General features: G+C 44.0%; 1 protein-coding gene across 4 annotated transcripts in view; it reads right to left on the bottom strand.

Annotated features, from left to right (window-relative positions):
- Positions 1 to 551: 551 nt before the first annotated feature.
- KIZ (kizuna centrosomal protein) overlaps positions 552 to 26,347 on the bottom strand; it is a 121,706-nt gene continuing 95,910 nt past the window's right edge. For all 4 annotated transcript variants that reach the window (XM_011963200.1, XM_011963207.1, XM_011963187.1 and 1 more), the window contains 4 exons: positions 18,204 to 18,308; positions 14,560 to 14,656; positions 2,872 to 2,915; positions 552 to 691 (listed from right to left, as the gene is read on the bottom strand). In XM_011963200.1, coding sequence (XP_011818590.1) covers positions 594 to 691; positions 2,872 to 2,915; positions 14,560 to 14,656; positions 18,204 to 18,308 — 344 coding nt within the window. In that variant the 3' untranslated portion in view covers positions 552 to 593. The remainder of the gene's footprint in view (positions 692 to 2,871; positions 2,916 to 14,559; positions 14,657 to 18,203; positions 18,309 to 26,347) is intronic.

Below are 26,347 nucleotides of genomic sequence, written 5' to 3'. Positions count from 1 at the left end.
GGTTTTTTTTTTTTTTTTTTTGAGATGGAGTCTTGCTCTGTCACCCAGGATGGAGTGCAGTGGTGTGATCTCGGCTCATTGCAACCTTTGCCTCCCAGGTTCAGGCGATTCTCCTGCCTCAGCCTCCTGAGGACCTGGGATTACAGGTGCATGCCACCACGCCTGGCTAATTTTTCTATTTTTAGTAGAGACAGGGTGTCACCATGTTGGCCAGGCTGGTCTTGAACTCCTGACCTCAAGTGATCCACCAGCCTCAGCCTCCCAACTGTATTTCTTTTTCAAGATTGTTTTGGCTATTCTGGGTCTCTTGAATTCCACATGAATTTAAGACCAGTTGGCTAATTCGTAACATAGAAACCACCTTAAATTTTGATGGGCATTGCATTTATCACTTTGCTTCATGATGACACTTAAAAATGAATATGCAAGTTCATATTTATGTCATAAAATTTCACTTGAATAGCAATGTAGTCCTAAGTTTTCCTGTGAAACCATCAGAAAACTTAAAAGAACATATTGATTTTGGACATCACATATGAACACAGGGTTTCAGTTTGTTTAAAGACTTTATTTACAACAGATGTCACAGCATGTTAGTCATAAAAATCATCAGAATCATCAGTGTTATGGTTTCTAGGGCGTAAAGCAGCCTCAATTTCTGAGTTACTGTCGTCAGACTCATCCCAGAGGGCTGGAAAATAAAACCAGACAGTCATTTACCATTTCTGCACTCTGGTTAAGAGCTTACAAAACATCAGAGCACGGAAGGACTGGTTACGCGGAGTGTCCGTCTGCAAAATGCCTAACAGGGACACCACATGATGTACCTGACCAGATACACCCAAATGCATGTCATACTGCACGAATTACACAAAATGTGTCTTATGCACCGTTATGGAAAACAATTTGCAGACTACTTCCTTTTCCCTTCTGTTGTGCCCAACTCTTTATTACAGGATAGGGATTTAAAGTCAGTGTTACATGGAAGCAGGGTTCCCTGGTGTGCTGTATCAGCCTGATGCCGCCCCACTTCAGCTGTCCCTCCACTTTTATCTCCCACTCTTCTGTATGAGAGCAGAGAGGAGAAGGGAAAGATGTGACAGAGGAATAAGCAGAGATGGTTAGCCTGAGACAGGGCTTTGGTTCACATCGTTTACTTGAGAGGTGATCCCAGGAACCATGGAGACAGTGTAACAAGGAAGACAGGAAGCCAATGAAGGGTATGATGATGAGTGGGTGCCTGACAGTGAGTGGACAGGCAGGCCTCAGCCTGCTGGGGCCCCCTGAGAGACTGCAGAGCTCTCCCCCAGATTGTCCCAGTGAAGAGGAAGGGAGCGGGGTTACTGATCCACCAACTTGCCTCTGTTGGTTGAGGGTTGCTCTCAACCCAGGGCATCAACTCCCTGGTACTCTGGGGTGCCTTGTGAGGGCTGAGCATGCTCCTGCAGCCAGAGAAAGCCCTCAGGTAGAGAGACAACAGCTGCTTGGTGCAGGAAGCTGTAGGTGCGTCTGTGAATTGGAGCTGAGGTGCCCTGTGGGTGGTCTGGCAGGATGTGGTGGTGGAGTGCACCCTGTCTACTGCATCAACAATCCCCTAACTCTGCGGACACCCGCATGGCAACACCTGCCAGCTCTGTGCTGACTTCTCATATGTGACCCGATCTCATCCTCACACCAGTCTGGCAAGGTAAGTATTAATGTTTCCATTTCACTGAGCAAACAAATGGATGCTGAAGGGGTTAAGAAATTGGCCACAATCACTGCCTATGAGTAGCCAAGCTGGGAGTCCCACCCAAGTCATCTGACTCAAGCCCGTACTCTCCATCACAACCCACTGGGTACTTGTCTCCCCCACAGTAGGTAGCTCTCCTTCTAGAAGAGTGATTCACACTGGGGTGCTTGCTAAAAATGCAGATTCCTAGGCCTAGGTTCTACAGCAGCTCTGAATTAGTTTCCATCCTGCGTTAGCAAAGTGGGACATACTGGGTGCTAAATAAATAGTAGATATTTTTGTTATTGGCAGTAAAACTATTAATCGAATTATACCTTTAATTTAAGGTATAAGCAGTTTAAGAAGACAGGAGCTGAGAGAGCCCAAGCTGGGCAGGGGATATGCCACAGTGTTATGGTAGAAGGAAGGCTAGATTTTTCCTGTGAGCCAGGGGTTGAAGGATGAATAGGAGCTCACTGGGCTGAGGAGAAGGAAAAGGAACTCCCTAGAGAAGGAACAACATGGACAAAGGTACAGAGGCATAGGTGTGGTACAGCTGAAAAAAGCTGACTGTGGCTTGACCCAAACAGGGGACCTTGGGAGGAATAAGCTGCAGAGCAGAGCTGAGGCCTCCCAAGAATGGAGAAAGCTCAGACTACCCTGCAGGCACGGGGAGGCATTGGCAGTCCTTACACAGGAAGGTCGGGGCAAGCCAGGGTTTGGAGGCTGGTGGCCAGGTGAAGGACAGTCAAGAGCTGGGAGGAACTCGGTATGAGGAAACCAGTCAGAGTTACTTCAAGAGCCTGTCCAGTCATGAGCAATGGGTGCTTTCGACGATGGGGAGAGTCAAGAAATATTTTATTGGTAAAATACACGGTGCTGATAATTAATAGACATGGAGGCCAGGATCCCCTGCAAATTCATACTTGCAAATTACAATGCTCTGCCCCTGAGGCCCATGGCACCTGTGTGGTCCTGTCTGTGAAGAACTGAGCCTCCAGAAGCCCTCAGGCTCCATCCACCCCAGGGAGAACTGCAATGGCAGTCCCTGTGAGCATGCCCGCTTCAGGACTCACATGAGGGTGTAAACAACAAATGCATGTAAGAGTTTTTTGGTTAAAACATAAAAAGAAAATCTGTTGTCCGATTATCTCTCTTACCATTAGATTTTAACTTGATCATGGGTTTCTTTTTGTTTTCATGCCTGCAAAATAAAGAAACAGTCTAAATTCTGGGGGAAAAAAAAAACCAAAAAAAAACAATGAAACTAGTATTTTCATAATGAATGCATTAGAGAAGGAGCACTTTGATTCACTGGAGGCCAGAACTTTACACTTACTTCCCAGAGTTTAAAAGTAAAGGGAAAATATCGGGATGCAGCATGGCCTTGCTGGGAGGGTCGCTACTCAACAGCATTGCTCCCGTCCCGTGTGAGTCCCCTTGGCAGGTCTGCATGGCCCACCCCGCGCTGCTGAGCTGTGCCTGTGTAGGGCCATGTGTTCTTGGGGGAGGATGATCGCATGGGCCCCTGAGGCAGAGGACCAGTTTCCCTCAACAGTCTTCTGGAAGACACTGATGCATGAAGCTTTAGTGCTTTCAGGCAAGCTAAAAATGAAACACTGACAGTAGGGAATTCAGGATGTTGGTAAGGAAGTTAAAATAGTGAGTCAAACCAGTGGCAGCAATACTAACAGCCTAAGAAAGGAGTTCAACACAAACACCTGGTAGAGGGCACCGCAAGTGTCATACAAATGCTAGTGTCCATGGCATCTAGGACCGAGTGACTTCTCGACTGAGGCCAATATGGCAAGAACACTGGCTCCACGGGATAAGATTTCTGTGTGTGCCTTTTCAGGAGCTTTTGCAATTTTAATGAATTTAAAAGTCTCCCCAGGGAGCGGCACTCGAATGTTTTATGATGCTGAGATTCTTTAAGAATTGCCTGAATGGTCACAGGAGATGTTGGTAGAGAAACCATTCTTGGCGCATAGCTTGACACTTTGCCCTACCCCACGTACCACCACCGCCCTTCTCAAGGCCGGGGCCTTGCTCTTCTGACAAAGGAAACCCTGCAAATATCTTTTCCTTCCCTTTGGGCCAAGTCTGGTTGACTTTTGGCTTAAAAATCTACCTTTTGCTATAATTTACTGTTTTTTCAGAACAACATGCTTCGCTAATGTATTGTTTTCTAGGCTATCTTTCAGTGTTCCCTTTAAATTTATGCCTGTTTCTTTAATTGCCATGACTGAGTAGTGCTAACAGCCATTTCTCCATGAAGCATGGAAGACCCCTACAAGCATCTAGAAAGGCCAGCAGCTGACTGACAGTCCTGGAGCTGCCAGGATTGTGGGGACCTGCCAGTGAGTTGAGCCTGCAAGAACCCGTTTTACAGAAAGTGACACACACATCACACACACACTAAATGCAACCCGCAGGGATGTCTATTATTTCCCCACCTCCCCCTATCTGAGGACACTGGGCTAGGTGCTGCAGGAGAGGGTGGATTATAAAAATGCCAGGAGGGGTGGAAAGAGGCTAATTTGCCAGCCACGGTCCATATAAGAGCCACAGGGGGAGCAGGAGAAATCTTTGCCAGCTGGGAGGACGAGAGCACCGTGGCAGGTGACCAGGGGAGCTGCAGGACCACAGAGGAAGCCAGGCACCTCCAAAGGCAGAGGCTTTCACAGGCCAGGACTGAGGAACAAGGTGTGGTAGCAGGGAGCCCCTGACACAGGAGAAAGGACACAGTGGCAGGTGAGCTCAGCTCCTTCCATCTCAGCAAATGGTACCCCGGACCCACTAGTCCCCCCAAGCCCCTCTCCAGTCTCCACTCCTCCTTCCTCCACACCCAGTCTGGCCCTCGGTCCTGCCAATTCCCCCACCTCCCCACAATACTTCCTGCAGTCCTCGCCAGTTCCCTGGGCACTGCCAGCACACTGGGCAACAAAACTATCAGCTCTTGCTTCTATCTCTGCAACAACTTCCTAACTGGTGACACGCACTCATCTTGTCCCCTACAATCCATTTCCCACTAGGCAATGAGAGTGAGCTTTCTGAAATGCAAATCTGGTCACTCCACTTCCTCGCTTAAAATTCTTCAATGCCTTTCCATTGATTTCTGCACAAAGACCTAAATCCCAAGCAGTGCCTCCAAGATGGATCCCCCAGGAGTGTCGTGCTGTCCTCCTGGAGTCTTCCCACTTCTGACTCCCTATCTTCACCACTGAGTCCTCGTCAAGTTGCTGTTTCACATCCACTTGTGCAGCGAACAGATGTGCCACTCCTCCCCCTCTGAACTGCAAGCTCCATGCGGGCAGTGACCACATCTGTTTCAGCTCAACTGGGTAACGCGGTGCACAGCACTTAACAGGTGCTTAGTATGTTCACTTGGAATGAACAAGTGAACCTCACTAAGCATAGGGCCCTGCTTAAAGGTATTTGATCAATATTCAATTATATAATACTTGATTTACATATTTCTATTTAATATTGTACTTCAGAATCAAGTTCAAGTTTCTTTGGCTTCCCTGCTAGCAAAGAAAAAAAAAAAAACCTGAAAAGCTAAAGGGGGGGGGGAAAAAAGGGAAAAAGTCTCATGCACAAGGCTGTAAACACAAACAACATGAGAATCATCTATGCGAGTGTGTGCTAGTCGTCACTTAACTCATCAAAAGCAATCAGCCAGCAACGCTCAGTCCCACCACGGAGGTGACCCACTGAGCATTTCAGGGACCTCACTTCTGCATGTGGCACTCCAGGAAAAAATGATTTCCTGAAGCCATGTCTCTATGAGGCCACTTGAACTTGCTTTTTCTGTTTGTCCTGTGGTTACGCAGTGTGGCTTTGAGAACATTTAAGCCACAGGGAGCCAGTAAACATCCCAGTGAAATGTGAATTAATTGTGTAATGGTTCTTAATTGTCTGTGTTACTGGTTTTCTCACAGGAGACATGTTTCAGAGCTAAATGTGCGTGGTGCATGGTCTGCCCACGGAGACGGGCAGAGCGTGCTTTTCAGTGTTTTGTTCTCCACTCTCATATCTAAGGGGCAATTATTTTTCCTTTCGGGAAAATCTCTGAAAGTCAATGTGACCCTGCAATTCATAGCTGATTTTTTTATTATACAGAATTCTTAGGGTCAACATTTTTTTCTCTAGGTCATGCCTAACATGTAAAGCTAAGGCAAGGCTGATGGAGAAGCCTGAGAACTTTCTGTGGTGTGCTGGACAGAGCCAACTACTTTGGCTACTAGAGTAGATGAAAGAAAAACAAAACTGCATTTCAGAAAGTAAAAGAAAACAAAGAGTTAAGGTTGTAGGCCATGGGATACGGTCACCATGTGGTCTTATGTGCTCGGAATCTAACTGCCAAATCTTTGCTGAGAGTGTACAAGTAATGTTTTCATCTTGTAAGGCAGAGGTTTTCTGTAAAGAACCAGAGAGTAAATAGTTCAGGTTTTGTGGGCCATACGGTCTGCCACAACTACTCAACTGTGTTTGTAGCACGAAAACAGCCATGGACAATTTGTAAACTAAAAGATGTGGCTGTATTCCAATTAAACTTCATGTATAGACACGGAAATTTGAATTTCATATAACTTTCACATGTCATAAAACATGATTCTTTTAATTTTCATCCAACCATTTAAAAATGTGAAAACCACTCTTAGCTTGCGGGCTGTATGGACCCAGGCAGGGGCCTGGGCATGGCTCAAGGGCCATTACTGTTGTAAAGAATTGCCTCACATGAGGCCCATGCTGCAAGTCAGAGAGCCTGCCTTTCCCCTGCACCGTGGCTCAGGGGCGACTCTTGGAACCCCAGAGGGTAGACTTGGTTATTTTTTCCCTAGAAGTTTACAATTGGACTAGAGGTCCTACTTCAAAATAAACCATTTTCAGGCAGGCAAGACACTGCAGATGATTAACTGAGTAAATTAAAATATAACCATGTTCCACTAGTCTCATTTGAATGGGACAATTGGCTGGGTGTGATGGCTCACGCCTGTAAGCCCAGCACTTTGGGAGGCTGAGGCGGGTGATCGCCTGAGGTCAGGGGTTCGAGATCGGTCTGGTCAACGTGGTGAAACTCTGTCTCTACTAATAATATAAAAATTAGCCAGGCATGGTGGTACGTGCCTGTAATCCCAGCTACTTGGGAGGCTGAGGCAGGAGAATCGCTTGAACCTGGGAGGCAGAGGTTGCCGTGAGCTGAGATCGCACCACTGCACTCTAGCCTGGGTGACAGGGCGAGACACCGTCTCAAAAAAATTTAATTAATTAGTTTTAATTAATTAAAAATTAATGGGACAATTATCTCTGCAGAATTTCCCAGTAGCTTTGGTCATTTTTTCTCCCAGCTGTGCCAGGAATGCCCCATTCCCATTAGGGAGGTGCTCACTTGTTGCCGTTCTGCTGTGCTGACTTCACCACATCTCCCCCTCTACCGAGCCACTAAGCCATCTTATTTTGGATGCATTTTGGTAACTGCTTATAAATTCCCCTGCTATTGATAAACCAGATTAGGACAATGCTAATCAACATCACTTTTGTTCTCAACATTGTTAAACTTAAGAAGTTAGGGCCAGCCAGGACTTCAACAGAACAGGTTTGATCTGAGAGCAGCCCTGGTACACAGTGAACACTCTACACATGGAGTCAGGATGACACAGTGTGCTATGGAAAACAGTAACAATTACGTGTCAGTTGTTCATTTTACATGAACAAAAGGCTAATGGAGCTAGAACTGGTCTACACAGTCAACATCAATATAAAGTTAGACAGTAAGGATGACTGACAATAGTAGGTTTTGCTTTGTGGAGCCAACAAGTAAAGACAAAAATGAGACACAGAATACCCAAGGCCAAGAACCCCACTATTCAATTAGAACACGGCATTCACAGATTATCAATCCAGAGCCTTCACTGTACAGTGGTGGAGCCCAGAGAGGTTGAGAGATGTGTCCTAAGACACACAGAGTGAGCCAGCAGCAGAGTAGAAGTGGAATAAAATGCTCCTCCCAGGACACTCCTACGAATGCACACGTTGTAGACACCAGCCCCAAAGGGCCTCCTGAGCAGTAGTAAAACAGTAGGGCAGGGAGAACCGTGTCGCAGCCTGTGCCTGGCTATGTGATCTGCTTTCAGAAGTTGAGACAGAATCAGCTCTGGGGCCAGAGAGACTCTGCTCACTCGTGATCCTGCGCAAGTTCCCTACCTCTTCAAGCACCGGTTTTCTTGTCTGTGGAATGGGGACAGCAATGCCTTCCTGGAAGTGTTCTGAGAAGTTTGCAGACAATCCTGTGAGAGCCTGCAGAAAGCAGACTTCAGTAAGCAGTGCCACTGCAGTGTCAGCACATGTGGATCAACAAAAGCATGTGCTCAGTTTGGTGATGTGCAGCCGTGGGTTCTAAGTGGAGGTGATGAGTACTTAGGCACAGGGGCCAAGGAATGGGAGGCTTGGGGACAGACGGAGAGAAGACAGGTCTGAGATGCATGAAGTTTCTTCCTCGAGGAGCCTGGTAAGTGGGTTCCCTTGAAATGGGAAGAGACAGGGCAACTGCCTCAGCCAGGCCTTCTAAGAGCAGGGGCAGAGCAAGGCATCGGACTCTGTGCTGGGGCTGCAGCAGCATACAAGACAGACTCACTCGATGCCCTTGAGGTACTCAGGCTCCAGTGAGGAGACTGACATCAGAATAAATACCATGAAATGGGCTGAAAAGGCAACTGTGGGGTTGGCTGAGAACTGATGACAGTGGAATTGGGGGATGATGTTCCAGGCCTCCAGCATGTGCCAAGAGCTCTCATCAAGGTCAGGGCCCGAAGCCAGACACCTTTCCATCAGCAGACAAGACAGCAGCCAGGAAAGAACCCCAGTGAGACTCTGCAAGTGTGTTCACACAGGTCCTGCTTCCTGAAACTGGAGATGCATGAGCAGACGGCATATTCACAGTCATCACCAGTCTCCCTTTGAAAATGCATGTGTCCACACACACACACATTCACACACACACCCTCTCACACACACACTCTCTCTCTCTCACACCCACATACTTATGCAGGTAACTGTATGAAATGCATGATTCCCTGCAGCTCAAGTACATGATGCCATACAAAAGTGAGGGAACTTGTACAAACTGACTTTTATTTAAAAAAAAAACAAAACTAGAGTGAATGGTGCAGCTATATATCCATGCTTATTCACGCAGGAAGTGCAATGACTATCCAGCACTGGTGATTAAGAAACCCACTGCTAGGCACGGTGGCTCGCTTATAATCCCAGCACTTTGGGAGGCCGAGGAGAGAGGATCACCTGAACTCAGGAGTTCGAGACCAGCCTGAGCAACCTGGCGAAATGTCGTCTCTACCAAAAATACAAAAAATTAGCCGGGCTGTGGTCCCAGCTGCTTTGGAGGCTGAGGTGGGAGGATTGCTTGAGCCTGGGAGGCAAAGGGTGCAGCGAGCAGAGATCATGTCACTGCACTCCAGCCTGGGTGACAGAGCGAGACTCTGTCTCTAAATAAATAAATAAATAAATGAAACGAAACCTGCTACACTGTGGGAGGGAGGGTACTGGGAAATGGCTTCTATCCCTGCACTACAGATGATAACAGAAATAGCTAGGGAGACCACAGGAGGGGCATGTTGTACAGCCAGGTCTCTGCTTAGGAAACTTTCAGAAGGCTGAGTTAAGCCTTGAAAAATCTAGGCCTTAACCAGGTAAAAGAGTAGAGTAGGAGCATTCCACTAAAAGCCAGGGACATGAAATAATGGGTCATATGAGGGCATGACATGCGGTCTGGTTGTTAACTTTCTTGAGCAGGGGGACAAGGGGAGCTGGCTGGTAAAGGTGTGCAGACTGCCCGTGCTTGACAGGGGTGCAGGCAACAAGGGCCCCCTGAGAGATTTGTGGCAGCAAAGGTGGGTGTCAGATACTCATTCCTGGCCAGAGCCGGAGCGGGGGGTGGAATTTAAAGAAAAGAACAGAGAGAAAGCCTCATGCTAGTAAGACATTGACTCAATGTCATGGTCAATATCATTTTTTTCTTTTTTTTGTTGAGATGGAGTTTTGCTCTGTCACCCAGGCTGGAGTGTAGTGGCACGATCTTGGTTCGCTGCAAACTGCCTCCTGGGTTCAAACGATTCTCCTGCCTCAGCCCCCTGAGTAGCTGGGATTACAGGCACCTGCCACCATGTCCAGGTGGCATTTTTAGTAGAGATGGGGTTTTGCCATGTTGGCCATGGTGGTCTTGAACTCCTGACCTCAGGTGGTCCACCCACCTCAGCCTCTCAAAGTGCTGGGATTACAGGTGTGAACCACCGCACCCAGCCATCATTTTTGTTTGTTTGTTTGTTTTTTTGAGACGGAGTCTTGTTCTGTCACCCAGGCTGGAGTGCAGTGGCCGAATCTCCGCTCACTGCAAGCTCCACCTCCTGGGTTTACGCCACTCTCCTGCCTCAGGCTCCCGAGTAGTAGCTGGGACTGCAGGCGCCCGCCACCTAGCCCGGCTAGTTTTTTGTATTTTTTAGTAGAGACGGGGTTTCACCGTGTTAGCCAGGATGGTCTCGATCTCCTGACCTCGTGATCCTCCTGACACTCGGCCTCCCAAAGTGCTGGGATTACAGGCTTGAGCCACCGCGCCCGGCTGTCATTTTTTTTTTTTTTTGAAACAGAGTCTTGCTCTGTTGCCCAGATGAGTGCAGTGGTACAATTTCGGCTCACTGCAAGTTCTGCTTCCCAGGCTCACGCAATTCTCCTGCCTCAGCCTCCCAAGTAGCTGGGATTACAGGTGTACACCACCACAGCTGGCTATTTTTTTTTTTTTTTTGTATTTTTAGTAAAGATAGGGATTCACCATGTTGGCCAGGCTGGTCTCGAACTCCTGACCTCAAGTGATCTACCTGCCTTGGCCTCCCAAAGTGCTGGGATTACAGGCGTGAGCCACTGTGCCTGGCCTGTCATATCATTTTTTAAAAAAGAAAAATAGCCATGGCCTATTAACAAATATACCCAAGTTATTGTGACTTTGAGGCCTCACCAATTGAGTGTGGCAATAAGACTCAGAGGGTCCTGCCAGGAGCACTGTCTATGATGTCCAGGATAAGGAGGAATGGCTCCCGGCAGGAAGTGTCCTTCCAGTTCTGAAGTCTAATTAGCAGGCTGAAAATAGCAAATTTATGAGAAGACATGGTCTTTAGACTCCAAATTCTAAAATTTTAAGTAATTTTTGACTGCTACCGGAAATCAGTATTACAATTTCTAAAGGAGCAATTTCAGCTGGAACGTTCCTCAAAACAAACATATGTTTCTGAAAAACAGAAGGCAAAAAATAATCCAGAAAGAAAAAAATCCCAATGACTGTGCCAACAAATCTCTGTAAACACTAATTTTAGGTTTTAAAGGTCTACCAGTAATTTAACAAAGTCTGAGCGCCCCCCGATGGTTAATCAGGGGTCCTACAGAAGACGCCACTTTCAGCTACCTGAGGTCAACTTGTTAACTTTTCTCTTCAAATAATCAAGCAAGTCATTGTTCTTATTTGCTTTGTGCAGAAAAAACAAAGTATGTAGGCTTGTGATAAGAAATGTGACATATTTAGGAAGCGGCCAATTCAGTGGAATTTAACAACGGAGATGTGCCAAACCCAAGACAGAGAAGAGTGCTTTAATATAAGAACCTAAAGGACTTCCAGGAAAAACTCATTTTTATTTCACTGGACTATTGGTTCCTTATAATCTTTATGTTATCCTGGGGAAAACGGCACAGTGACCAGGCAAAGACAGAAAATGCCACCGCCCCCACCACAGCATCAGCTGCAGGCTGGCGCCCTCCACTGGCCGCTCTGGTGGCTGCAAGGCTGGCACAGAATGCCACCCATGGTGGCCCTGCCAGGGAACAGTGGCTGGGTGACTTCTGCTACCTTTCCCCCAGGCAATTATGCTGCAAGCACACACCCTTTCCTTTTGGTAAAACATTATCTGGTCCAACCAGTAAGCTGAAGTTACAAGGCAGGAACCAGCAAGCTAAAGGCAGGCTGTTAAAATATACTCTCCATTAAACAAATGGATCCGGGAGAGTGAAAACCGCTTGCTGGGGAAGGTAAAGCGAGACAATGTTTGCAGAGGAGAGGAAGCTCCGGCATGCACCCCTGAACAAAAGGGAACAAGTGGTCTTTACTTGGAGAACGGCTTCCTATTAGGACTCACTCCTTCGTACATTATGCCTTTCATCCCCACTCAACCACAAAATGATTTTGCTGAAGCAAATACAATGGTAGAAAAAGATTTACACTGAAAGAATCTTTAATAATAAACTGTTGCCAATCTGCCTACTTGCCCATGATTTATAATACAATAAACATCGGATTCTATTACGGCTCATGCACTGAAGCTGCTGCTCTGAAAAACGGCATATGAAAGCACCCGAACCCCACCACCATCACAATGAAATGAGCATGTATAAATGTGCTAAGAGTATCTCTTTGCATCTTTTATAGCTTGTGTGTATTAATCTGTAACGCTTATTAAGAAAGTCATTGCTATGCAAAGCAGCACCCAATCCCTTTCTCTGGCTTTTCAACAGGAGTGCACTGTTTAGCCAATAGGACGGACCCTCTGGCCCTCATTCTGCATTCATCACAGGCAACATTTGCACAATGTATCTCTCAAAGGCGGCTGAAAAGAAGGCCTTAATACTCATGTAAACAACTGCAAACCAATTACTTAATGAATCAGGCCCACACATAATGAGGTGCAGACAAAGAGCTATAAATGCATTTTTGCGCCCAAGCCGCTGCTTTAAAGTAAAATCCCTCAGCTGTAGTTTGGGCTTAACTAGCACATCATAATTATTGTCTCTAGGACATCAGAGGAAGCCATTTTTTTTTTTTTTAGGTCCAGCGGGTTTTTCTTTTTCTTTTTTTTTTTTTTCTGACGTTGCTCATCAGCTCACTGACAAAATAGAGCAAAGAAGAATTTTAAAAGTGCTACAGCAGCACTGCACTGTTATGTTTATTCTCAAGTACCGGGTTTCGAGACCACTTGTAAAAGCAATAAAGCACAAGGAGTGACTGCAGTAAGTGGGATCCTTAAATGTAAGCCTCTAAGAAATTTCAGTGAATCCAGCACAAACAGCAAAACTGGAGCTCTCCAAAGCCCAGGGTGGCGTATTAACAACACCAAACCCAGCACAAGAACCAAACTGTGACAAACAGCACGCCAAACCTACAGCACTCTGGGCCCACACCTTTTCATCACTGGATTATTATCAAGTGCCTAGAACCAAGAGTTCCTTGAAGGCCTTTTTGTGTGTGTTTTTTTTTTTTTTTTGCTTGTTTTCTTAAAGGGGATGACGAGATTACTTGTAATTTATTAGGAAATTCATTTCATACAGAAATAATACTAATAACAAAAGGCCTCTGCCTCAATTTGAAGGAGGAAAAAAGTTTGATTTTAGTTTAGTGAAATATAGACAAGATGTGAAATTATTAGGCTGAGAAATGTTCTACAAAATCCAATTGCTTTCTCAATGTCTTTAAACATTTCCCAAAGAACCTATGTAAAGACTGTTGAGGAAGAACTGGGTTTTTTAGTTCCTCTATATATTATTAAGCCAAATGGTAACATTCGGCCCTGAAAACTATCTGTAGAATTTACTGTCTTTTAAAATTTATTTTAGGAGACCTAGAACTTGAATTTATAATATAATCGTAATAACATAATACTTTTAACACTCTTCCTGTCCTGTTTACCTCCCATTTCCTTCAAAAATATGGATGAAAACTCAGGCATTAAAAATAATAACTTCTGATAATTAAATGAGTTATCTCCCTAAAACTGAACTTGTCAAGTTTCTTAAACCCATAATTTTAGAAATTCAGTCTCATTTTAATATACTCCAGGTTCTAAAAACATTGTATTGTTTTATAAAATATGAATAAAAATAGGATTTTTTTATTAAAAAAATTCGACATTCCTGGCTCAAATTATTTTCTCTTATGGAACATTGTATGTTATACTAGAAATGTAAAGTTCCTGTTCTAAAATTTCATCACGGACAAGCAGTTAATTCAAATGTAATATAATCATCTGAAGGACACCTTTTTACTGAGCAATGCTGTTCCAAAAGGAAAGTTGCTATGCCATTTTAAATAATATTTAGCTCAAAGCGAAAGAGCAAGGTATTTCATCAGATGACGGCTGATATTCCCATCTATAAATTCTAAGTGACCTGAAGCTATTGTGATTAGTATTTTATGTTAATGACAAATTCAGCACACAACTCTCTTAGCACTGCTCAAAAAACTTACAAGAAGTGAGTGCTACAGTTTGACAAATGTGAAGAGATAAATTTTGTTCTTTATGGAAAATAAGCAAGAAAGTATTAGAAAAGGAAAGAATAATCTAGCCTGAACTCTTGGTTAAAAAAAAAGAGAAAAATAAAAATGAATATCCAGCAATTACTAGTTTATATATCAGCCATCACAAAAAGAAGAAACATGCCACTTTATTTCTTTTAAGGCCTGATGTTTTCTCTCTGCCTTTTTTCTGACAACCTCCATTGTGTGGTCTCTAAGCAGTCCTACTGCGAGCAGCTGTAGACGCTAATTTGTGGTTCACTGAGGTGTCAATTGAGTCTTAAACCAAGGAAACAACAGCTGCAAAACAATACTTGGCTCTGGTGCAAATCTTTTCCAAGGTAGACTAAAGTTTCAACTGTTATTTTAGATAAACAAAAACCCAAACCATAACCCTCCAAGTCACACAACAAAATAATATGCAGCTAGAGTTTAATTCATTGCATTGTGACATTTCTCATCTTGTTGCTGCTATTCAGAAAGGCTTTCACAACTTTACCTTGACAAAGGACTTCCTTCACTAGATGAAAAACTAGCTTCCGACGCAATTTTGTTAGCTGTCTTTGTCTCGAATGCACCGCTGCCAATATTCAAACCTGTGATAAGCGTAAACATGGAGAGTGAGGGTTAGCTGTCATGCAGCCACGGGACAAAATGAATAAAGCGGCCTCACCGTTAAGTTTGGTGAAACAAACGCCAGCAGAGGAAGAATCTGTTCAAGCCACAGAAGGCAAGGGAGCTTCTGAGGCAGAGAATGAAATGCTGGTAGAATACTGAAAGGGAGTAGGCCGCTTTCCTGTGATACCTAAACAGTAGCCACAAAAAGTGAAAACATCCAAAGAATTCAATTTTAAATGACCAAGATGCACACGTAGGCATATGGATCTCTACTGTATCACAAAGCACTGGATAATTCCCATTGTTATAACACATGGGCAGCAAACCAGGGATCAGAAATAATTGAGATCCGTGGATAAGTTACCCACCTTATCCGCTCTTAAGCCCCTCTGTAAAATCCTCTATTTTCCATCCCACAGAGGAGAAAGAATCTCCACTGAAAATCATCAAGGCCACTCTTTACCAGCCTCTAAAGGTTGAGGAGGAGGATGCACACTCCACCTCTTTCTCTGGAGCCAGAGACTTGGATATTCCCACAATGCCCCCAGTTTTTGCAGGGCAACCCCTGACCTTTGCCTTCTAGGAGTTCTCAGCCTTGGATATTTCTGCTACAGGTCTGCTTCTTAATTGGCAGTCACAATCAGAGACACAGCATGCATGGGCATCTGTGCAAAAAGCATTTGCTGAGTTTCTAACCTGGAACCTGCCTGCTTGCATGTACACTCTGCAGCAAAGTGATTATTTTAGAAATGTGTCCACATTCAGCCCAAAGAGGGTGTCCACATGCTTACCAGGAGGAGGTCTTTTCAGACATGAAAACTAAGGCTCGAGATTTAAGAGGCTTTCCTCAGGACAGGTCCAAAGACTCAGAAGTAAGTGAAACATGCACTGCTTCTTCATTAGATTTGGGGTGGGCTCCTTCAGCGCAGAGTGCACCACCACCTCCCATCCCTGCTACTTCTAACAACAACACTGTGAAGCTGCCCTACACCCTCCAGTCCACTTTCTGTTTTTCTTTGGGACTCAGATAAGTCCTTAGGATCAGAATGAGAGTAAGGGTAAAAGACAACACACAGCCAAAGGATCTGACCACAATGACAGTGACGGCAAACACAGGCAGGAGCACTTTGAGTATGGGGCAAGGGAAATGAATTTGGGGTGCCTGACTATATAACCTAGAGTGTCATTTCATTTATGAATAAATTAATAAAAATGCATTAAGTACTAGGTTATTAATAGTACCATAATCCATAATTTCAGACACACATCCAAGGGATTACAACTTATATGTCAAATTTACTCATCTTTTTTTTGTTTTTTGAGACAGGGTCTGGCTCTGTCACCCAGGCGGGAGTGCAGTGGCGTGACCTTAGCTCACTGCAACCTCTGCCTCCTGGGTTCAAGCCATTCTCCTGCCTCAGCCTCCTGAGTAGCTGAAGCGCCTGTCACCATGTCTAGCTAATTTTTGTATTTTTAGTAAAGACAGGGTTTCACCATATTGGCCAGGCTGGTCTTAAACTCCTGACCTCAGGTGATCCGCCTGCCTTGGCCTCCCAAAGTGCTGGGATTACAGGTGTGAGCCACAGTGCCCAGCCAAATTTACTTATCTTTTGCACTTGTCCAATTAACTACTGAAAATAACACTTACCAGAAACAGATGTATGGAGTCACTTTCCAAAGTATGTGTGTCATTTATCCAGCTGAAAGGCTCTGAGGAAGGTGTTACTCTCCTGGGGACTCATTTGTAAAATAGGAGTGTTGAATACATTCTTTCTAATATCCCTCTGGATTCAAATTCCATGACTCAAATGTGAAGAAGGTCATGGAAAGCAAACAGTTAAGAGTTTGCAAGTGATGACAATCTCCATCAGGACAGAGGCCCTGTTTTATAACTCAATAAACTACAATGTCTTATGTTCAAATCACCCCTACCACCACAATGGCTGGCTCTCCTAGGGGGCTTTTCACTGTCAGGCACTGTGCTGGGCACTTAACATGCAGTGGCTCACCAAATCCTCAAAACCACCAAAATAACTGAATTTTGTGCCGCAACTGACTTTAACCACTAATATTATCTAGGAAATAGCTCTCCAAACACAGCTAAGTCTGATGGACCGTAAGTATGTCCCTCGAAAATATCTTTCTGAAAAAGACATTTTTTGTTTTATTTTTTAGATAGGGTCTTGCTCTGTTGCCCAGTGCAGTGGTGTGATCATAGCTTGCTGCAGCCTCAAACTTCTGGGCTCAAGTGATTCTCCTGCCTTATTAGCCTCTTAAGTAGCTGGTAGTGTAGGAACATGCTAATACGTGTGGCTAATTTTTAAATTTTTTGTAAAAACAGTGTCTTGCTATATTGCCCAGGCTGGTCTTGGGACTCCTGGCCTCAAGCACCTCTCTCACCTTGGCCTCCCAAAATGCTGGGATTACAGGCATGAGCCACTGTGCCTGGCTGAAGAAGACATCCTTGAGACAACCAGGAAATCTGAATATGGACCAGGAATTACATGCTATTTAGAAATCACTGTTCATTCTGCTAGGTGAAATTATGGCATGGTGGCTGAGAAAGCCATTAATGTGGATTTCCTTCTGTATTAATCCATTTACTCTCACAAAGGAAACTGAGGTAACTTATGCTTTAAAAACTGGTATAATGAAAGGAAAACTACTGACTGAAAATAACAGATGTACAATAACAAAGTATAAAAAAAAAATTATAATTAAAACAAAATCCTAGATTGAAGGAACTATAACTAAGCTTAAAATTTAGCTTTCCTGACTGGGCATGGTGGCTCACACCTGTAATCCCAACTCTTTGAGATACCAAGGCAGGCAGACAGCTTGAGTCCAGGAGTTTGAGACCAGCCTGAGCAACATGGCAAAACCCTATCTCACAAAAAAATACAAAAATTAGCTGAGTGTGGTGGTGTGCACCTGTAGTCTCAGCTACTTGGGAGGCTGAGGTGGGAAGATTGCTTGAGACTGGTAGGTTGAGGCTTCAGTAAGCCATCATGCCACTGCACTCCAGCCTGGGAGACAGAGCAAGACCCTGTCTCAAAAGCAAACAAACAAACAAACAAACAAATAAATAAAATATAGCATTCCTGGGATTTATAATCCTTTCAGTAAAATAACTAAAAATCCCCCAACATTCTGGTGAGGGAAAGCAGCCCAGTACAACACTGCCCATTGCATGACAAAGACACTAGCAGTCGTGGGGACGAGAAGGAATTTGGGTGTGTCTTCCCAGGGTCACTGATGACAAGTCACTATGATGACATGCTTGGCAGAATCCAGGGCCTGGGAGGGCCACTGCCGTGCTGGCCAGCACATGTCTAGGACACAACAAAAGGGCTTTTCCACATGTCCGTTTGCCAAGGATAAAAAAAGTACTAGCTCATTCTGTCCTGGTGACAGCTTGTTACAGAGCAAACTCCAGAAACCTTCATAAAGAATAACGACCCTTCCCTGAACACAGCCCTGCCTGCCACTTTGGGCCCCTGGACACTGCCATCTGCTCTTACTTACCTGACAAGTGTGACACAGAAGCATCTGCCTTTTGAAACCTGTTTTCAGTTTGATTTGTATTATCCTGAAGGGTAGCCTTCTTCAGCAACTGGTAGGCTTCTGTTTCTATTGATTAAAGAAAAACACAGAAATACCACATTTTTTACTGCCCAGAAAGCAGCTTTTAAAATTCTTCCTACAAGATGAATACTTCTCAAATGCATGCAAATTATTATTTTTTGAACTGTCACACTTTAGACATTCTGAAAATAAAAACAATTTAGTTGAAACCAGGTTTCAAGACTCAAAGACAAATTGTATGAGTTTATTTGAGGCAGCCAAATTCTAGTCTGTGGGTCTGTGGATAGGTTCACCATCACAGTAAAACAGTTTCACTTCCCTCTGGGCCTTGTAGAGGCAGCTACAGGAATGAACCAGAAGAGAAAGCAAGCCTTCCTAGGTTGCCAGGTCACTCAGAAACTCTCTTTACTCTGGCTCTTGGGCTCTCACACTCAAGTGCAGGGGCTCTGGGACAGGGCTGGGGGAATGGGGAGAGGGTCAGGAAGGGTGGTGACACCTGGATGAGTTCAGAGTCCCACAGCTGAGGAAATCTAACCAAGTCTCGCCACGGGGAAGGAGCGAGAATGGGTTTGCAGAGAGCAAAGCCAGGCGTCCACAGGGATCAGTGGCAGCCTGTACATGCTCATGTTCATAGGATGCTCTTGGCCATGCAGTGCTTCTAATGGCATCTGCTATAAGTGAAACTGGGGAAGACTGTTGGGAAAAACAGTAAACAAAAATACATAAAGAACCTGAGTGACACAACCTTCCCCATTACTCTAAGTTTCAAGAGCACCCAGATGAAATACAGGATGAAGAATCAGAGTTTCAGCACAAACATAACAAAACAGCATCCATGTCTACATCTTGAACGTAACACAAAAGGAGTCCCACTGTCAATGCCAGGGGCTGGCAACAGGTTGGATTTCTGCTTTTGCTGGCTTCATTTAAGGACTTAACCATGAGACCCTATTACTGGATTAAAACTATTATCACACTGAAGAATAAAAACACAACTTACCTTGCCCTACTGAAAATCAGTCAAGATAAAAATGAGTACTTAAAATGAACATTATACTTTGGAATATTAAATACTATATAATTAAAATACGTACAGATCAGGGATTCTTCACTCTGAAGATAATAAATTCTAAGGCAACACTTTTTTAACATTGCTGGATTGTGAAATCAGTTCAGGTCATTGAAACTAGTATTTTGAAAAATCTAATAAAGAAAACATCAGTAACAGTGCATACAGATGGGAAAGTGCTGTTTTGTGTAATGTGTGTGTGGGGGGGGCAGGGGTCTGGGATGAAAGTGTTTCCTGGTGAGGCTGGTCGCACTGTCCTAGGATGGCGCCAATGGGATGGTGTCGTGATGCCCTTCGGCTAATCCTAATATCCGCGTTACTTCAAATACACTGTAAGGTAACTGTGAAAGCGGGACAATATTAATAAAACCAAAGACAGAGTGTCTGAATTCTAAAGGTAAGGAATCAGTGTAGAAGAGGTAAAAATGCCCTGTTTTGTTTTTATTTTATAAAAATCAACCAAAAAGTTTTTCAGTTCTCAGGATACAACTCCAGATCTTAATGACCACATGTTATTTCTACTTCAATTAAACTTATTTCGTCAAGGAAAAGATAGCAAAGATGGGAACTTAAAAAAAAAAGGAGCAGCTTCTTGATAAACAAAGCCTCCTGGCCACTGGAAGCTGGAGTTACGTACTGCAAATTCATTTCTCCATTGTCGGAAGGCAAATCACTTGACTCCAGTGAGACGGTGCTCCTGCTTCTCAGAAACCAGGAAAACGTGTCACTGGCAGTCAGAAGGGGATTTCTGTGAGAAGTATCAAGCTAGTAGTCCTGAGGTAATTTCAGATTTGGGGGGGATTAAGCATTCTGCCCAAACAGAAGAAGGGCTGATAGTATTACTGGTTTGAGGTTAGCAAGGGAGGAAACTGCCAATGTGAAGTGAAATCGCTTCTAGCAACAAGGCACCATTTTGATACTCTGGAAAAGACGAGCCCTTTCTATGTTCCACACTTTCCATCTGGTCCCCCTCCCTTCCTTCCTGAAGAGTGAGAGCTCAGGAGCTTTTGGCTAACCACCCATCCTGAGATGGCTCACTCTCCTGCCCCATTCAACCAGAGCCCACCACTTCCCAATCACCTCACTGGTGTTTCATCCTTAAGCCTCTGTGGCCTTTCTCCAAGCAGAGTCACCGAAGCCCACCTGGGTAGTTTTTATTTGGGATGCAGCTGCCCTGACCTGAGTCATAAAGGACAGGCAAGATCAGGCTGAGGACTGCTGGGCACATCTCTCACTGCCAATCCCAGTGTGCACTCCCTCCAATGGTTTAAAGGCAAAGTGAAGTTTAAAAGGTACAAAGATGAAGTGCATTCACCTAGAGGAATGACACTCACTGAGGCAGGACCACAGATGTCAAAGCAGGAGAGGGCAGACAGCCTAGCACTGTTGCCGCCCAACTGAGGATCAGATGCACCAGAGCTGGAGTCACTCTCCCTATGAATCACCCCCCTATTTAGTCAGAATTGTTGCCCAAAACTATTTATGAAAGTCTGAGAGATGATCTACATAGGAAAAACAAAATTAATAAGGGTTGGTTAAAACAAATTAGAAGTGGTTAAAGGATACATAGTCTGCATAGAACAAGGTTGGAGAAGGGAAGGAAAGTTCAGGTATTGCAAACAGACTGGACAGGGTGGGCACTGTGGATGCAGATGCCTCTGGGGCCAAGCACGATCTCCAAGAATTGACTATGGCCAGGCAGGAACAGCAGGAAGCACCTGCCCTGTAGCAGGCAAGGAGGCACATGACTTGTCCATAGAGCACAACTGCTCCTTGGCTCCAGCCAATTGCTGCCTGGTGGAAAGGTGGGCCTGGTCTTGCCAGACTTCTGCCTTTTCTTTCTTCTTTTTAAAAATAAAACACTGCACAGACAAAACAGAACATATTTGTAGCCTCAAAACTAGATGGTAGTGAGCAACTTTTTGTGTTCACTGAAAGTGGTACAAGAACACTTAGGGAAAAACTGCAGCCAAATAATACAAGCTAGATATCAGGAAAAGCTTTCTTATTGAAAGGGTTGTTGGAACATGTTATCCAGGGAGGATGCATCAGCTGTATGAAGATTTTTAAGGGGCTGTCTGTATCAAACAGACCAGGTTTCAGACTCTGGAGGCAAGAGTGTATTTTTTTTTTTAGGAGTTCTCAAACAAATCAGACATCCTCCTGAAACAGCCCAGAAGACTTGGCCGGGACACTAGTTTCATGAAGCAAGAGTGTAAAGCTATGGACATGAGGTTTGTGGTAACTCAGGCCCAGGATTTTTTAGAAGAAACACAGTGATGAACCAAGCAGTTAAAAGCTCCACTTTGTTGCTGCTCTGCAAATTCATAGTTACTAAATGAATGAACAAATAAAGGAGCAAAAGTAACGAATCAAGAAGTTCAAGTTAGTCTGTTACAAACAAGGTAGGGACAAAGTCAATATATTTCCAAGGGAAAAAGATTTTCGTTTTCTCAGCTGCAAGTAAACTGTAAGTCTGAAAATTTGAGGATTGGGTGTTTGCTTTAATGGTTTCACTTTCTAGCCTGACTTAGAAATCCAGGGAAACACTTCCTCCCATTAGTAAAGTTAAACTCTCAGAAAATATTGAGTAGTGAAAATGTTTAGATTAAACAAACATTTCTAAAGAATACAATCATTTTCAGTTGGAATGTTCTGATACACACAGAAACAAACACACATGCATGCTCAAGCTTTCAGTTCTGAATCTTTGTTCAAGCATTGATTATATATTCAAATCTGTGTCAAGACTTAGTTTAAAAAGTAGAAAATATTGTAGTTCAAAATGTAAGGCAAGGCAAGGGGGGGCATCCCATGCAGTCTACAGCTCCAGAAGGTGGAAATCTATCCTTGTCTATTAACTCTTGACTGATGACATGAGATAAATGTATTTTCCCTTACTTTGTTACATAAGCTGCCTGAACCCAATCATCTGTCTTTCTGCAAAGTGCTGAAGGATCGCTGAAACTGTTTTTTTTTTTTTCTTTTTGATATGCGTTTTGTGTCTGGAAAAAAGAAACAGCTACAGAAAGAAAGTGAAAACATGCTGAATAAAGAGGTGGGAGAGAGATGATGCTGAGGAGAGGAGAAAGAAAAAGCCTCAACTTCTTATCTTTTTTCCTCTTTTATATGCAAATGTACACCTGCTAAAATACTTCTAAATCTACAAATAAAAAGAAAATATCTGATGAACAAGTGCTTTTAACACCCCATTACAAGAGCCAGACAAACACATGGTTCACCAGTCTCTAAGGGGTGTCTTGGAGGCAGGGAATCTGCCCATTGCTTTTGCAGAAATCCTTAATGAAAAAAAGAGTTGGGCTTGGAAAAAAAATAACAAAGGGAGATGCAAACAATACTATCACTACGGCTAAAAAACCGACCTTGAACTGACAGAGAACTGGGCATGTTTGAGTAAGGAAGGATAATTGCTATTTCTATATGAAGTCAAAACGAAATCTGAAAAATATTCTCTGTCCACTGAGTTTCTCAGCATTGTTACTTTTCACATATTTCTACACCTACGTGTTTTTTCAAATTGTACTAGGTGTGTTGCTGACACTGCAAACTCAGTCATTTTTGCAAAATAAAATAAAAATTGTGAGATATGTTTCTTAAGTTACTTCAAAAGATAAATATTATCACTGAGAATCCAGAAATCATTTGCCTAGTAATCTGCATAAATAAAAATAAGGGCCGGGCGGGGTGGCCCATGCCTGTAATCCCAGCACTTAGGGAGGCTGAGGAAGGTGGATCACTTGAGGTCGGGAGTTCGAGACCAGCCTGACCAAAATGGAGAAACTCTATCTACACCACTGCATGGTGGCACATGTCTGTAGTCCCCGCTACTTGGGAGGCTGAGGCAGGAGAAAAGCTTGAACCCGGGAGGCGGAGGTTGCGGTGAGCGAAGATTGTGCCATTGCACTCTAGCCTGGGCAACAAGAATGAAACTCCATCTCAAAATAAATAAATAAATAAATAATAAGGAAATAGGGCCAGGCGCAGTGGCTCACACCTGTAATCCCAGCACTTTCAGAGGCTGAGATGGGTGGATCACTTGAGGTCAGGAGTTCAAGACCAGCCTGACCAACATGGTGAAACTCCATCTCTACTATAAATACAAAAATATAAAAATTAGCTGGGCACAGTGGCAGGCACCCCTAATCCCACCTAATTCACATGAGTTGTCTGGCACTGCTTCAGAAAATAAGAGATTTATGTCATAGTCCTAATTTCCATGGGTCAACTCAACAATTAAACCTGAAAACAAATTCCAGGCTTGAAACTGACCTTTAACCGACATTCCCCAAATGGGCTGAAACACTTTTGCTTGCTATTTAACACTGTTCAGTCGTGACAGGTGAATTTTCAACTCTCAACCTCATGACACCTTTAACTTTTCAACTTGAGTAATCCTGATCAGAAAGCTGTATTTTATTGATATCAATAGCTTTTTAAAAAACAGTATATTTTAGCCCTTTGTACTCAATGATTTATTTAATGAGAGAAATTAGAAATGGCAATATTATCTTTACCATTATTTATGATAGGTTCAGGAATAATTACTATAGAAGATGAACTGGATGCTAAAAATGTAAAATATGAAGGAGTCCATCCTCATTCCCTGTAGTTGGTTGAATAGTGTTGTTCCCCTCAACCCGACAAACTCATGTCCTCCCAGAACCTCAGAATGTGACCTTATTTGGAAATAGGTTCTTTACAGACATACTAGTTAAGGTTCCCGAGATGAAATCATTCTGTATTTACCATGGGCCCTAAATCCCATTTCTGATGTTCTTCTAAGAAGAGCAGACACAAAGACACAGAAGAGAAGGCCAAGTGAAGACAGAGGCAGAGACGGGGCTTATACTCCCACAAGCCAGGAGCCACCAGCTAGCGCCTTCAGAGGCAAGGGCCCTGCTGATGCCTGGATTTCAGACTTCTAGCTCTCAGAACTGTGAGAGAGTGCATTTCTGTTGTTTTACGTTTGTGCTGCTTTGTTACAACAGCCCTAGGAAAATAATACACTCCAACCCCTGATTTTATTAAAATATTTAAAGCCCGATTTCGTCTTTCAGAGTCTTCTGTGTAAAATGAGGGTGCTTCACAACAGGACTTATAAGGGTTCTTTTGAACTGAAACCCCTGCTCCATAGTTCTCAAACCTAAGAAGTTACCTGGATGTGTTACAAAGTACTTATGCCTGGGTGCCACTCCCAGAGGTTCAGAAATAATTGCACAAGGGTGTGGCTGGGGCGTGGGTATGTTCTAAAACTCTACATGGGATTCTACCATGAGCCACTAGGGAGAATTTCTCCTGGCATTTATGAGTTCATCTCCTTGAACGTAGAAGCATCCAGTCCAGAAGACCCATCAGAAAGATACTTTTTATCCTTTAATGACCAGGTTAAATAAACAGCACTGTCCTGCAATATAATGAGGACTGTTTTGCTACGGCAAGTAGCAGGGAGCAGGCTCCATGGGTGAAGCCCCAGCAGGCTGATGCCTGGCACAGAGACAGGGCCATGTGGACTTTCAATGAACAATCCAGCAACATATGGTGGTTCCCCTGGTTTTGCACAAGCTGGGGGTTTCCTGTCCCAGGCACAACAGGTAACATGTCTCGACTGATTCTTGTCAGGAAAGTGCTTCTGGGACAGGACAGGTGAAGCACATTCTCGGTAAAGCCTAAGTCATCACTGCAGTCTTTCCTCCCAGGATAAATCCAGTCACCAGTGACAACCTAGCCACTATATCTTTCCAGCCCTTTTCCGAACTGATGTAAAACTCAAGCAATCACATTTTGGGAAGCACTGCCTAGAACTCCAAGTGGCACCCTCCAAATCTAAGCTGACCTCCTGGAAAGATTCTAAATGGATGTCTTAGGAAATATGCAAGGAAATATTACCTTGCATATTTCAACTTGCCAAAGAATATCCACAAGGAATGGCACAGTCAGGGAACCACTTTCAACACAGCTTGACCAAGAGAATTGGTGTCAAAAGAACGAGAGGCTGAATGGACATTCTTAGAGGCTTAATCCTCTTGAGATAAAAGCTGAGAGCCCTTTTCACATGGAGCTTAAGGAGACTAGTTTTGCCAGGATGGGCACGTGGGGTGGGAAAAGTACTGGTGGAGTGAATGACTGAAAGAGATAGTATTCTGTCCTGAATCAACAAACATTTAAGAAAATTCCTTAATATCCCCATTTTTATTCATTTGACAAATTAAGTGCCCACTCTGTGCTAGGTGCTGTATTTTTATGACATTTAGCATAGCTGCATCATCTGCTAAAATTAAAACTCACTTAATGCTGAAAGGAAATTTAGTGTAAATACAAACAAAATTGTCAATGTGGGAAATTTTCACTTTGGCGATATAAGTACTTCAAAAGGCAGACTTTCTCTCCCAATCTAGATAAGCATCACTTTGCTCATGGCCTGAGTGTTTCAGGCAAACTAACCTGTATATTAGGTCAGGAAGTATTTCAGGGAAACCGACCTCCCAGCAGCCCAGCTGGGCTCAGGTTTGCCCCACTTTATAAAAGGCCTACCTCTTAGGATGAGCTGCATTTGAAAATCCTTGCATGCTGCCCACCTCTCCAGGCCTAACCCAAGTGAAAGGAAAGGCAAGCTTTGTTTATCATTGCTCTCAGAAGCAGCCTTGCAAAGCCCATCTTCTGTTATGATGTACACTGATGTTTAATTGATCCGGACATCCTGATGCAGTTGTCTTTTTGGTAAAATAAAAGAGGCAGGGTAGGCTGGGCGTGGCGGCTCACACCTGTAATCCCAGCACTTTGGGAGGCCAAGGTGGGTGGATATTTTGAGGCCAGGATTCAAGACCAGCCTGGCCAACAGGGCAAAACCGTCTCTATTAAGAATACAAATTTAGCCGGGCATGGTGGAACGTGCCTGTAATCCCAGCTACTCAGGAGGCTGTGGCATGAGAATTGCTTGAACCTGGGAGGCAGAGGTTGCACTGAGCCGAGATTGTGCCACCGCACTCCAGCCTGG

This window comes from Colobus angolensis, unplaced genomic scaffold (assembly GCF_000951035.1).
Source record: "Colobus angolensis palliatus isolate OR3802 unplaced genomic scaffold, Cang.pa_1.0 Scaffold117, whole genome shotgun sequence".
Lineage (NCBI taxonomy): Eukaryota > Metazoa > Chordata > Mammalia > Primates > Cercopithecidae > Colobus > Colobus angolensis.
This window is presented reverse-complemented; position numbering and strand designations above follow the sequence as displayed.